We start from the raw sequence: 14,932 nt of genomic DNA, 5'->3' as shown, positions 1-14,932 counted from the left end.
TTTAGAGAAATCTCCTGAAGGCTCCGAAGGGCAAAAAACAGCCCTACAGGTAAACCGGAAGTCACTTCCAGTTTGTCCGTAGGGCCATTTTTCGAGCTCCGGAGGGCGAAAAAGGGCCCTATGGATAAATCAGAAGTCACAGTTCTAGAACATCTGGGTTGCCCATAGGGCCGTTATTCGCCCTCCTGGGGCTTCAGGGAAGCTCCTGAGGGCCTCTGGGGGGTGGGGAAGGCTGCTTTCACCCTCCCCAGGCTCCTAGAAAGCCTCTGCAGCCTGGGAGGGTCAAGAAAGCACGCTAAAAGCAGGGGCAGTGAGTGCTGGGGTCGCGTACGCATAGCATTTTGGGTGTGGCACGTCCGCACACGTCCCCCCCTGCGCTCTCCCCTCTTGGCACATGGTCCAAAAAAGGTTAGCAATCACTGTTCTAGTCCCAATTTACAAATAAGGAATTGCATTCAGCAATGCCTCTTGATGCCAACATAATCTCACATATGACAAAATTAATCCCTCACCCCCTCAAAACGTGCCTGATCTTAATTTGAAATCTGGATGGGTACATTTATGACAAAGATCCTTTGTCCTCCTCCACCACCCAGGTTTTGAAAGTAGAGGCCAGATCAGCTCTCTCATCCATAATCAAATCATGGATGAGTAAGGTTTTATTACAGACAGACCTGGCATTAAATAGCAGCAATTCTTGGGATTCTAAATTACCTGGAACCTCGTTCCCCAGTATGAAAAGTGAGAACTGGGAGAAAATCATACAAAGATGTCAAACCCACTTACCCTAAGTGCCTCCCACTCACTCTTTTCTGCCAATTTCTCATAGCTCATTACAACCAAGTACCATTTTCTACTTCTGGAGAAGCAATGTTAGACTTAAAACAACTCTGCAGGGAGCAAAGCCAATGGCTACAGGAGAAAGAGGAGTTGGTGAAAGGATTGTTTCCTCAGAATTTTTCTTCAGAGCAAGTACAGGCTGGGATTATTCACAAGTGCTCCATACAGTGGCTCCCCATGAGGAAACCATAAAGCAGCAGTCTTCAGTGGGTTTTAGTGCTCTGGGAGTAGGGGGGAAGATCTCACCTAAGTCACAGATCAGCATCTTTAAAGGAACACTGAGTTCACATACTTCCTCTCTTAACCACCTTAGGAAACTGCTTATTAATGGCTTTTTAGAAGTTAAGAAACTTGAGAAAATGCAAGTTTCATTACAGCCAGGTGAATTTCCTTCTATCCTTGATGGACAGTTTCATGCATGTTTAAGGACTTTAAAAAGAAAAAAATGAATTAACAGAAAAAGAGTGATCAACATGTTGATTTTGTAAAGTTATAAACAGATTGATGTGATAGATGTAATAAAGACTATTTCCTATAGGTTGTTCAACTTTTTAGAAAAATATGTATGAAGATTTTGAAACTAACTCTAAGAAATCCACCCATGGGAAAGTGTTGACTAAAAAAAACCACATATAATAAGAGGGAACTTTGAAGGTTGACTAGAGGAAACCAGACAGAGCTAAAGATTACAATTAAAAGACAGGCAACCTATTAATATAATGCAGCAATATTATTTGACTGTGGAAGAATTCAAGGATATTTGGGGAAAATGCACTAAGAAATGACTCTTGTTTGGTACTACAAAAATAGGTTTAAAAGAGGCTATAAAAGAGGTGTAGATTTTATTGGACAAAATAGAGACCGGGGCTGATTTCAATATGGATTTCAAAATAGATTTTAAAATGCCAGATTACAAGAATGATACGGAAAAAGATGTCACACTGGATCTGCAACTGAAATTGGCCAATATCTTACTAATTAAAGGGAACATACATAGGAATAATAATAATAAATTAGAAGAGTAACTTGGATAGCTTTCTTATGTTGGAATTACAAAAGAGACATGCTAAACTACAATGAAGGAATTTCTGAGTGGAGATAAAATGCATTGTCAGAAGGAACTGTTTTTGCTTTTAATATTAAACTATTTTCTTGTGAGCCCATAAGTATACTATTATGATAAAATGATTGAGAAAAACCAGGAAAAGTGCTACAAGTACAACCTGCAATGGTGCGTTTTTGTGTGGAATTTTAATTAACAATACAACAAAGAATATACATGTGAAGTACTACGTGTTGAAACAAAATATCCAAATAAACTTGCACAAAGCAATAATTCATTAATAATAATAATAAGTTTATGTCTTACCATCATACTTTGCAATATTTTCATCGGTATCCTCCTTTTTGGTTTGAGATAAAACCCACCTGTTTAAAAAAACACACAACACAACCAGATCATACACATTCCTGGAGGTTCAGACTGCCACTTGTCACTCATTTAAAATTTGGTCTCACCTATATATGGGTAAATTTGAAATAACCTAGTTCCAAGGTGCTAGAAAAGTTTATATCAATTCAGTTTACAACATTGGGGGTAGGAGGAGTAAATGTTTCCCCTTAATACAAAAGATAATCCCTAACAAGTAAAAATTATGAGAATTAAACTGAAATTGTAATCTTATCACTCAATAACTAGTTTTCAGTGAGGATTAATATTATTTATTTCAATGCATAAAACAATACAAACTGCAATATGCATTCATGATAAAATAATAAAAATTAGAAATTATCCACAAGCAACCATTCCAACTAGCTACAGTAGAGGGAGATATAGGTCACTGGTTTCACTTTCCTGGATTGGAAAGGACCAAGTGCTTTTTAATCGCTTCTATTCCAGAACTGCTTCTATTCAATTTGCAATTATAAAGAAAGAATATAAATCTTAAAAACTGGCCGATTTTTACATTTTTCCCAATTTCAATTTGTTCAGAATTGGGCCTCTTATACTGTAAAACATGATATGTCTGATTTTTAAATGTCCCCAAATAATTACTAATTTTTAGCTATAATTATAAATAATCAACATGAAATCATAGGATCATTCACAGAGATGCAGGTCCTGGCATAGCACTAGAATAAAACAATCATATTCTTCTACATTTACAGCTGTTTTTTTAAAACAAAAAATTCTGGGCTCACTCAAAAAGCTCAATTTTACATTGCCTGTTTTTCCTGAAATTAATGCACTATTATTTATCAGTGTATATAAATTGTCTTATGGATTCTGAGAATAGTATAGCTCCTATAAATAGGAGCTTTTCCTATTTTGGATTCAACTGTTTCTTCCTTTAGAGGAAAGAAATACAAAAATATTACTACAGCTTTCTGATCTTTTTAAAACACAAGGACTTTCCTAATATATTTTTTTAAATAGCAGTTTTTCATGACTGTTGATATAAATAGTAAAACTACATGTTTGAATTTGAGCAAGAATAGCTTTGAAGAAAATTATGTTTATATAATTTCAAGTTTCATGTCATAACTATAAAAAGATGTAGATTTAGAGAATTATTAATGTTGTTATTATTATATACTTTATTCATTAAACATGAAACTCAGCCAACTGAACATTCAAAAATGCATTACAAATACCAGTGACTGGTGCTAATGGTTGATACGGTTTGCTGTTGTTGTTGTTATTATTATTATTCAATTATTATTCAATTATTATTCAATTGTTAAATAATAGTGGAACAAAAAAATGTTTATTACAACTGAAAATAGGTAGTTCATAAGCAATCTATTTTAAAATGCTTTTTAGATATTTACAAAGTGAAAAAATAAACCTAATACAATTATTTGAGTATATATTGCTTTTGATAAATGTTATAAATAAAAATAATGAGTTAATAAATGAACAGAAATATTTTAAATCAAATGTGATACAACAATCCTTAGGAGCTTATGCTCCTGATAGTTGTTTTATTATTGTTCAATTGTTTCCAGTTTTTCATAACCCAATTGTTGTAATTTTGTCAAGATTGTTTGTCAGTAACTACTTGAGTTCTTGTAAACTTATGCTTGCATAACTAGTGGCAGTATCAAGGTACAATATCTTCTGTTAGCCTCTTTTTTGATTGCCTGTGATTTTTTTTCTAGAAACAGAGTCCAATCCAGTGAGATTATTCTAAATTGCTTGGAATTATGTGTCCCAAATAGTTAAGTTTCAGCTTCATTATTAGTGCTTCCAATGAGCAGTTAACTAACATTGGATGATTTGTTTTTATTTGGGTCCAGTGTATTGCTATTTTCTCCAGCTTCAGAATTCAAAGCCCTGGATTTTTCATTGTATGGCCCAGTGATGGGTTTCAAAAAATTTTAGAACCTCTTCTCTAAGTGTGGCCTGCTTTGTGGGAGTGGCTTGCCGGCCATGTGATTGGGTGGGCATGACCAACTTGTAAAATGTGATGAAACTCACTTAACAACGCTCTTGCTTAGCAACCAAAATGTTGGCTCAGAAACTCTGGCATTTGAAGCACGCAAGTCTTAAAGCTGTCAAGTTACAAGACCCTTGCATCCCTAACCCTTTACAAAAAAAAAAAAAAAAACCCAGGGGTGTTCAAACTTGACAGCTTTAAGACTTGTGGACTTCAACTCCCAGAATTCCTCCTCCAGTCATGTTGGCTCAGGAACTCTGGCATTGAAGTGCGGAAGTCTTAAAGCTGTCAAGTTACAAGACCCTTGCACCCCTAACATTTTAGGAAAAAAAGCCCCAGGGATGTTCAAACTTGACAGCTTTAAGACTTATGGACTTCAACTCCTCCTCTAGCTCTTCATCTTGATGATGTGCGGACGGGCAGGGGGAGGGAGCTGGAACCGGTTCTAAACGGCACTGTAGATTTGTGGAACCTCTTCTATAGAAGAGGTTAGAACTGGCAGGAACCCACCCGATATGACCTTTCAATACAAATAAACAGAAAAAGTAAAGTAGTGCCAGGTTTTGTCTTTCTAGGAATAGCAGCCATGAAGAACTGGGAATGTATTGGGAATTTTATATGAATCTATTGTTTTTCCATATATTCTCGACATCTGTTTATATATTTTTCTCCTTTCCCTTCCTCATGCCTATCTTTGCATGTAAGTTTTTCTTAATTTTTAAGAAACCTATCCTTCCCATTTTATTATGATCTTTTATGACTTTTTTACAGGTCTGAAGGCTGTCCTTGGGCAATGTTTAAAAAATGACATTTTAAAATTTTAATTTAATTTTTATTTTTTAATATTTTTATGTTAACACAACTAATGACAATTTGTTGGAGATGAGGACAATGTAACGATGCCAAGGGGAAAAACTGGTGCCAAGACAATTGTGCTGTGGTCAAGTAGACTGGGGAATAGGCTCAAGAAGCATCCTAGTTTGATTTATATTCATAAAATATTTGTTTACTAAAAAAACCTCACTTCAAAACATGTGAGCAAGATCTAACAATTTATAAGCAGCAAGCTGTAAATTATCCATCTAAACTGCACACATTCATGACTTTAGGGCTTTTGTTGAGAAGCACTTACCCTGACAACATTGCATCATCAAAGGTTTCAGTAAAGTACACTTCTCCTATAGGCTCTGGTGTTTTGTATACTACCTACCAAAAATTTACAAAAAATATAACAAGAATCAGAATCAGCACTTACAAGTGAATACATTAAAAGTACTAAAAGAAAATTAAATATCTGTACATTGTCAATCAAGAACTTCATTCCATGAAAATGAAGTTTATGCTAACAGCAAAATAGAAACAAAGCATGTTTTTTTCTGGCTTTTTTTCCATCATAGAGAAATTTATGTAAGGAATTCAACAGCGATAGATTGTATTTAGAGCAGAGTTTGGTTTTTCACATAGGCACAGTTGGTAGCATTTACCACTATGGACTCAAACAATTATCATCTAAATTTTACATTTCTAATTTATTTCTCATTGACCTTTATATTCCAGAGCAAATCAAAAGTTTAATTACTAAAGTATCCCAAATTTATGGAACAAATTAGTTCTTTGATATTTTAGAAGCTAACACATTTATTATGTATGAGTTTTCACAGGAACTTTCATCATAAACTACACAAGGCAAAAGCAGCAGATGTGAAATAGCAATATATCAATATGCAATATGAATTATTTTGAGAAAAAATATTCAGTAGATACATTTACTGTACACCCTTTTTACCAGTTCAGATTCTTCTGAAAAATACAAATACTAATTGATACCTTTTCTGGTTTCGTGGTAAGTATTGTAAGTGTAAGTTAAATTTACCAAAATTTAGGAATATATATTGACGGATGCTTTCCAAGTGTGGAATGAGCTGTGCAAATATAAGCAGCCATCTTTTTCTTAACCAATCATGCTTAATTAAAAAAAAAACAATGAATATGACTTCCCTAGATAAGACAATAAGATATACATCAGATTTAGATTCATTTATTGATTTATGCACAGCATGATTTTACATCTCAGGACTGTGTGCAGATAAAGCATCATTGGTAACAGGTCCACTGCATTAAAAATAGGACATTATAGGTCTGTAACAAGAGAATGCACAAAAGAATTTAAAAAATCCGCTACTATACGGCATAGTTTATGACATTTTATAGCACCAAAATAAATTTAAAAAGAAGTAACATGTTGTGTCTCAATAAACTTCCAGGAATTTATAACATTCTTGGTATTTTATTATTTCCAAAAGCCATAATAAATGGAACAGGAAAGTTTACAGTCAAGTAGCTGTAATTTTAAATTTTAATTTATACATGAAAATGTTACCTCCATGGAAGATCTGCCTGTCTCAGTGTTAGTGTCTTCTGAATTTTGATCAAAATTTTCTACTTCAACTTCTGGATCTTCAGATTCTCCACTTACTGAACTTAATAGTAATAGACTCAGACATAACAAATCCCACTGACGTTGCATTATGACCACCTGTAAAATGGATTTATGACAAATGTATTATTATAATTTTTAAAAATCAGGTGTTTAAAGATTAAGATAAATCAAACAAAGCTGGCAGTTTTTGATTTTATCTTTCCAGACAACTAAATTTACTGAATTAACCCAGATGCTGAAGCTGTAAACATAGACATAAGGAAAGAAGTGTTTCATAACCCCAACTCCAATTTCTTTATTTCCCAATTAGAAAAATTATGAAGTTTCTTATAGCAACAGAACTTAAGACTTATATACCACTTCACAGTGCTTTACAGACTTCTCAGTTTAGAGTCAGCATATTGCCCCTAACAATCTCAGTCCTCATTTTACCGACCTCTGAAGGATGGAAGGCTGAGTCAACCTTGAGCTGGTCAGGATCAAACTGCTGAACTGCAGGCACCAGCACTCAGCAGAATAAACCTGCAGTAGTGCATTCTAACCACTGTGCCATGGCTCTTAAAAATATATTCATTGTTAATGTAATACAACCCACCCCCAACATTCTTATTCTCAAAATAATTTTAATTGTATCTGAGTTTAACTGTCATCCATATATATGACATGCTAGAGTGACTGCAATTGATCACAGAATCACAGCATGTGAATCTAATTCACTACTACCCTGACAATGAAATACTTAGATTTATCTACATATGTATGTATGCATACATACATGCATACATACATACATGCATATATAAATACACACATATATGAATAGAATATACTCTTCCAAGCTCTATGAACTATGATGTTCAGAAATGGTATAAATGGAGTGAGTACTTATACTGAAATTTTGTATGATAATGATGTCAACATCAAATATACCTCAGAAGATTCTTCCTACTTAAAAGACCCTCTACTACTAAAATATGAAGTTAGGTCAACAATGTGGTCATTATCATTTTTACGATCTTTATAGCTACCGTATTTATTCGAGTATAACGCGCAAAATTTTGTACCAAAAAAAGGAATCAAAGTTTGGGTGCGCGTTATAAACGAGGGCTGGGGTGGGGTGGCAGTGGCGGCCGGTCCATTGAGGGCGCAGGCAAATTGTAAATTGTAAATTTCCGGACTGCAGCCTCGATCCCGGCCTCAGGCGGCGCCGCGCCATGCTCAATAGTCGCAACTCAGCTGCCTGCCGCCTTTCCCCTCCTTTGTCTCCCAGCCGGGGCGGCCCGCCGCCGAGTTGCGACTATTGCCGCCGCTGCTGCCGCCGTTCACAGGACCCGCCTCTCACCCTCTTCCTCCAGTCGGCAGGAGGAAGAGGGTAAGAGGCGGGTCCTGTGAACGGCGGCAGCAGCGGCGGCAATAGTCATGGCCGCACGTGTTCAACAACGTTTTTTTGTCAATTACAATGCTTGGTGTGAAACCAAATTTTATACCGATTTTTAATCGAAAATTAGGGGGTACGCATTATACACGTGTGCGCGTTATACTCGAATAAATATGGTAGATTGTATTTGCACATATGAAAACCAATTCATTCCTATTCCTTCCTGTTTCAACTCTTGCATAGATTTAAGTTCACCCTCTGCATTCAATATTTCACCATATCTAACTGTTCCTTTTTGTATATTATTGGATATGAAAAAGCTTCAATAGTTGATAGCCAGACTGGGATTTTTAAACAATATTGCCTTTTGATCTTCTCCCAATTCAGTAACAAAGCCTCCCGTAAATAATGTCCTCTAAAATAACCCTGTGTTTTAGTTCCCTTATAACATAAAAAAGCATGCCATCCCAACAGTAAATCATGTCCTTCTACAGTCAATAATCTAGAGTTCCTTAATGTTATCCACTCCTTAACCCACATCAAACTTGTTGCCTGGTAATATAATTCTCAGTTCGGTAAGCCCAGTCCTCCTCTTATTCTAGCATCTTGTAACAATTTTAGTTTTATTCTTGCTTTCCATGTTTTATATGCTTTCTAGGTTTCTATGATAAAACTGACTGAATTAGACAAAATTTTGACAGGTACTGATGAAAAAGTAATTTAAAAACTATATGGTCACTTACTAGACTTGCATAGAAGCTAAAAGGTACTGGACAAAATCGACATGTGGTTGGAGAAAATGATACAAAAACACATAGACTTTAAACCAGATATTTTTTTATTGGGAATCATACCAGAAACATATAATAAAGATCTGAAATATTTCATTGTAAATGTTTTAACGGCAGCTAGAATTGTATTTGCAAAAAATTGGAAAAATGAGAAAATACCAACGCAGGAGGAAGTTATTTGAAAAACAATGGAATGTGCTGAAATGAGTAAATTGACATTCGAAATTAGAGAACAAGAAGATGAACAATTTTATAAGGTATGGGATTTGATCTACCAGTGGTTAGATTAAAAAAAATATGGAAATGAAAAATCTTGGAGAAGTCTTTCGTACGGTAATAATAGAATGAGATAGGTGATATGTCAGGGGAAGATTTCACCCTGAACTAAATGAGGTCTAGGAGTCAATGGCTTTTCCAAACAGGCATATTCTTCAAGAAGCAAAAATTAAAATAAAACCCGAGAACGTGTTCTAATAAAAAACAAACTTTTAATATGAAAATAAAATGAAAATAGAAATAAAACAAATCTATCTAATTGTTACATTTTGGCAAAAGCAATTTGTCTCCCAGCTTCCTGGCAGACGAACAAAGATCAAAAGGAAAGAAGTCTCTGGAATGTGTGATGAGTATGCTCAATACATCACTTGCTGATAAGGGCTTATGACCTGCCCAGTAATTCATCAGTAATTATTCAGTTCAGCTAGCAAACATTTAACACAGTGACATGATATCATAAAGACATTATTATTAAATAGATTGATAATGATGCAATGGAATATTGGTATATATATGAATCGAATATCTAGAATATTTTGTTTAAAATGAAGGAATAACAATTGTAGTTGAATATATGATGCACAATGATAACAATGTATCTATGTATATTTTGATGGACAATCTGTGATTTTATATACGATTGAAAGTGGTGATGCACAAGTACAAAAAGTTGGAGAATTTTTTTCATATTGTAAGAACAATAGAATGAGATAGGCGATACCATAAAGACATATTATTACTAAATAGACTAATAATGATGTAATGGAATGTTGATATATACATGAATCTAATCTCTAGAATATTTATTTAAAATGAAGGAAAAACAATTGTAAGTTGAACATATGATCAACAATGATAATAATGTACCTATATATTATACTTGATGGACAATCTGTGATTATATATATAATTGAAAGCGGTGATGCACAAATGTTTGTAATCAAACGACATGCTATATCTATATGTAATCGATGATGGTTTTATGTTTGTTTGTTTTGTCTTTGTTATCCAAAAATTTAAAAAAAAACACAATGTGATCATTATCAAATCAGAAGGCCAGAGGAATTGAGGTAATATGGCAAGCAAATTACAGAAGAATCTCAAAAGACTCTAATCAAATTATGCCAGCAAATCTAAAGAATTGCCAACAAACTAGAAATGGTCGAAGAAATATCAGAGAAAGAGATGCTAAAGTGTATGTAAATTGTTAAACAATATCCTTAATTTCACATGTAAGAAAAGAATGTTTAGTATCATTAAATGCAGATTATAGCCATACATGGGAGATGCCAGATATTCAATATGATTTTAGATAAGTCCAGAGGACACGATACATCATTGCTAATGCAAGCTGGATAATTTAGAAAACCAAAAAGAAACAGAACATGCTTCCTTGGTTATACAGGTAGTATAGCACAATTGGGATCAGAATTTTTGTTGCTAAGCAAGGCAGCTCTTAAGGGAGTCACGTCAGATTTCAAGAGCAGTCTGGTCAATCCGTTCTCATTTTAATTGTAGAAGCAAAAATATCCCAAATGCATACAAGCTAGCTCTGCAAAACTAAAAAGGAAGGAAAATGTCATTTTTAAAAAAAATAGCATTAGAACAAATTTTACTGTTTAATATATTCAGAAATAAATCCTATTTTATTTCCAGGTAAATGAGATCGAAAACTGAAAATTATATTAAATAATAGGAGGGGTTGAGAGGAAATAAAACATGTAAAAATAAAAACAGACCTAGCCACATACAAAAAACGAAAGCCCCTCCCTTTTTGTGTAACCTTTACCAAATTAATTCAAGTTTAGGCAATTCCAGACGCTCAGCCTTCCATTGCCAGTGACTTCTACAATTAACATGAGGACAGATTGACCATACTGCTCTGATTTCCAAATAGGTAAATATACCAAAAATTAATGGGAGGGAACATGCTTGTGAATCTACAGCATCTACAGCATTTGTAGAGATCTACAATTGATGAATACTTGCTCTTCCTTGCCAACTGGTCACTGAGAACTCACAGTGTAACAGTGATTATTTGTGGGCCAGCAACAGATAGAGGTCTCAATCAGTGATTGCAGACATACTATATAATGGAGGAAAACACTGTTTCCTTGACAGCAATACTCAGTATTTGAACATAAGATTTTTTTCACAAATGAAGGCAAATATACGTGTCCCAGGATAATGATACGAGATCGAATTTCGATCGAATTTGGCCATGAAGGTACAAAGATAGTCAGGGAAATAATTGAAGCCTGAGAAACGGGCCCCTTGTCAGTTAAAAAGAGTGCTGAATTACCACCAGCTTATCAAATACTTAGGAGCCGAGGGCTTGGCAGTACAAGCAAACAACAGCCAATCAATCAACACACCAATCAACCAGTAGGAAGGCACCAGGTAAACATGACTCACAAAATAACCCAAAGCACATATTTCAGTAGAGAGAAATTCCTTGAAGATAAGGTCTAGGCATGAGTCCGAAAGCTCGGAAAAGTAAATCTCTGGTCAAGGTGATCAAGCCAAATTCAAACTCGCATAAGATTTTTTCTTTTTTTCTCATAATATAAAATACCAAGTCCCAGCACTCATAGAGACTTGAATCAATCTGTACAGGATCTGAATGCTGATCAGAAAACTGATATCTGGGAATCAAATATTTTTTGCCAGTATACATATATTGTAGAATATTCAGGTTTCCCCCCACAATTTTTAAAACAATCAGATGTGAACTCTAGAATGGGAAATGAGAAAATAAATAATAAAGAAGCAAGACTTATAATATCTTAAATAATAGCAATGCAAAATTAATATATTAATTAGGTACATTCAAGCAAAAGTACAAAAAACTAGCAAGAAATGTAACTCAGTAGAAAAAGACAATCCCTACTGCTCCCAGCATTAGTTCAGTGGTAGATAAACAATTAACTAGAACAAATAATTTTCTTAACAATACTCAAAAAGTAGATGATTCAGACTTATTGAGAAATAAGCAGAATATTAAGATACAAAAAATTAGAGATAAACATTCTCTACTTATTGCTGGTTCCTATTTTGAGAATCAAGAAGGGGTAAACATTATTTTCTCATCCATTGTAAAAATAGCCCAAAACTAGATTATTATAGTCTTGCTTAATGACTGCTTTGCTCAGAGACCCAGACTCTGGTTCCAACTGCGGACATTAATTCTAGGGATATCTGTACACCTTGTCTTTGTTTTATTCAAATCAAAAGGTACATTAATTTGCATATACACATTCACTTTGCATGTCTAACAACTTCCTTATTTGATGAGAGTAAAATAATAAAGCAACTGTTCATCTGCTAGCTGATGATGTGCTTATCTTTTAGGGATACTTGCTTTATATACTAACTTGCCTTTTTCTATTATTGAGGCTTTAATTGAAAACAACTGCTTCTTTGCGAAGAAACACAGACAATATCAAGAATGTCACATATCTGCAACACTTTGAAATTCCTGTATGAAACAAAATTGTTTAAAATAATGTGAGCCTAGAATAACAAACGCCCAACCACATGTATACATTATTCTGGGTTCAGCGAACTATAAAGACAAAGGGAGACTGGATAGAAATAAGTTATCTTTTTTAAAAAAAAAACCAATAACCACGGTCCCATTGACATGGATGGTATACAACATTTATTTCATTTTTAGTAATCCAGTAACATATACACCTCCATGCATCAAAAGAATTACAACATTGTAAAATTTTAATTTCCAGGCCAAGGAACTGAAAGCAGGGGGGATACACCAAATGTTTCTTAATGGATGTTAGGTTTTTCTGAACCAGACCCACTGCACAATTAAAGAGCAATAGGTCCTTAATCTTAACAGGTTTCGGGTGTGTTTATTTTGGCGGGTTCCTACCTAGGAGCTTGCTTCTCTCCTTTGTTTAGAATCACAGCAATTCCATGTTTGCTCGATGATGATAAACAAACAAGCAGAAATGAGCCGATTAAGCACAATTAGCCACAACTTCTCCCGCTTAAGCTAGGTAATTATGGAGACCTCTGATCGTCGCGGCTGCGGAGCCGCTGCAGGGGCAGCAAGAAACCGCTGCCACCCCGGGCTCCTTCTCCTCGGATACGAAAGCTAATTGGTGTTGATCTCCGCATCTGCCCCCAGGAGGAACGACTCTCCGCGGAGGCAGCCCGGTCTCCAGGGAAAAGCGACTGCCGCCGCATCCCTCCGGAGCCACGGGGCGGACTAGGAAAGAGACAGGCTTAAGGCGAACTCCCTCACTATGTTCAACCTCTCTCCCTCACGCCGGAAGAAGCGGAGGCCGAGGAGGACTGATCCAGGTCGCGCCGAGTAACGGCAGAGTAACGGCTGCGCCCGAAGGCGAAGAGTAGGAGGGGCGGGGGCGACCCCTTCCGCGCGCAGAAAGGAGCTTCTGAGAGGGCAGCGCCCGCTTGCCGCGCCTTGCAGTTGCTGGCTCAGCCAACCTCATCCGCCGCCAAAACCCAGAACCGTCCGCGGGACGCCCCTCCCAGAGTTCCTAAGAAACTACCGCCGTTACCTCCCGCGAATCCAGTCAGCGTTTCCCCAGCTGGAACACGGACGCTTGCCACAGAGCATCACCTTAGCTTCCCAATGCGCATGCGTCACGCATCCGAACCGGCGGGCGTCAAGGAGCAGGTGCTTCGCCTGGCAGCCTCGGCCAATCACAGCGGGACGCTTAGAGATTTTAAAGCCAATCACGGCGAAGGGATTCATTCCCATCAGCAAACTAAACCCAACCCCGAATCGGTCCGCCGTTCTTTGAGAACTTAACATGAGCGGCCTGTCCAATCAGGTGGCAACTTTTATTGCTACTGATGGAAAAACCCTAAATTATTTTCGCAGACGATTGCACCACGGTGGCCGCTTTAAGGTCCAGTACAGATCGTTGAAAACTCAATTGTCCGATTTCGATGTAGAATTTTTAAAATGCGGATTTTTTAAAAAAAAAAACTCTTATCAAAGGCACACATTTTCCTGCAAAAGTGAATGCAATGCAGCGATTAATATGTTAGACTGGGACCTAGAGACCCAGTTTCAAACCTGCACATGATCATGAAGTCCGTTAGATGACTTTCGCTCGGTTCAGCAGATTTAGATGAGATGTTTGTTATGAATTTATACAACTGGAATTCCAGAGGATAGGTGAATTACAAATTTAATGTATTAGTGTTAATGAATAAGCAAGCCAAAAATAAAATGTTTGTTCTTACTTTTAAAAAATAGCTACTTAAAATGAATCTAGTTTTGATTATATTATTGTGTCTTTAATTATCTATGTAAAATTATCTGTTATTAAGAAAATGACTTATTGAACAATCAATTACTGTTTAGATATTCTTTTATTTTCCCACCCTTTTCAAAGTGAAATATTTCTTTTACATAGGCTTCCCTTCCCCACTTCCCAATCTTTAAAACTGGACAGTTTACCCCTTCTTATTTTTTAAAATCTTTTCAAATAACCCAATATTTTTTATTTCTATCAGTATTAACTCACAGAAATGGAATGAATGCTCTTCCTTAATCTGGTGGCCTCCAAATATGTTAGTTCTAAAACTCACAATTTTCAAATGGTATAGTTGACACCAGGTTGAGATAAAACACTTGATTGCAAAAGCATCAATAATACAGGCTCTCGACATATTTTAAAACTACTACTGAAATTCTTGTGTTAATATTGCTAGAGTGATAATTTCTTTAAAGTATAATGTGGTGTTACAAAAGGAGGAAGGGATGGTAAATAAA

At 35.8% G+C, this 14,932-nt stretch overlaps 1 protein-coding gene across 3 annotated transcripts in view; it reads right to left on the bottom strand.

Moving 5' to 3' along the window:
- Positions 1-13,922, bottom strand: part of CLGN (calmegin) — a 30,602-nt gene extending 16,680 nt beyond the window's left edge. The window contains exons 1-4 of one of the 3 annotated variants that reach the window (XM_081959642.1): positions 13,769-13,922; positions 6,661-6,816; positions 5,413-5,486; positions 2,210-2,268 (exon numbers count right to left, since the gene is read on the bottom strand). In XM_081959642.1, coding sequence (XP_081815768.1) covers positions 2,210-2,268; positions 5,413-5,486; positions 6,661-6,816; positions 13,769-13,909 — 430 coding nt within the window. In that variant the 5' untranslated portion in view covers positions 13,910-13,922. Of the gene's footprint in view, positions 1-2,209; positions 2,269-5,412; positions 5,487-6,660; positions 6,817-13,054; positions 13,073-13,706 lie in introns of those variants that run through there. The other 2 variants (XM_081959643.1, XM_081959644.1) reach the window with 2 other exon arrangements.
- Positions 13,923-14,932: the final 1,010 nt, after the last annotated feature.

Source organism: Natrix helvetica (assembly GCF_964273705.1).
Source record: "Natrix helvetica genome assembly, chromosome: 7".
Lineage (NCBI taxonomy): Eukaryota > Metazoa > Chordata > Lepidosauria > Squamata > Natricidae > Natrix > Natrix helvetica.
This window is presented reverse-complemented; position numbering and strand designations above follow the sequence as displayed.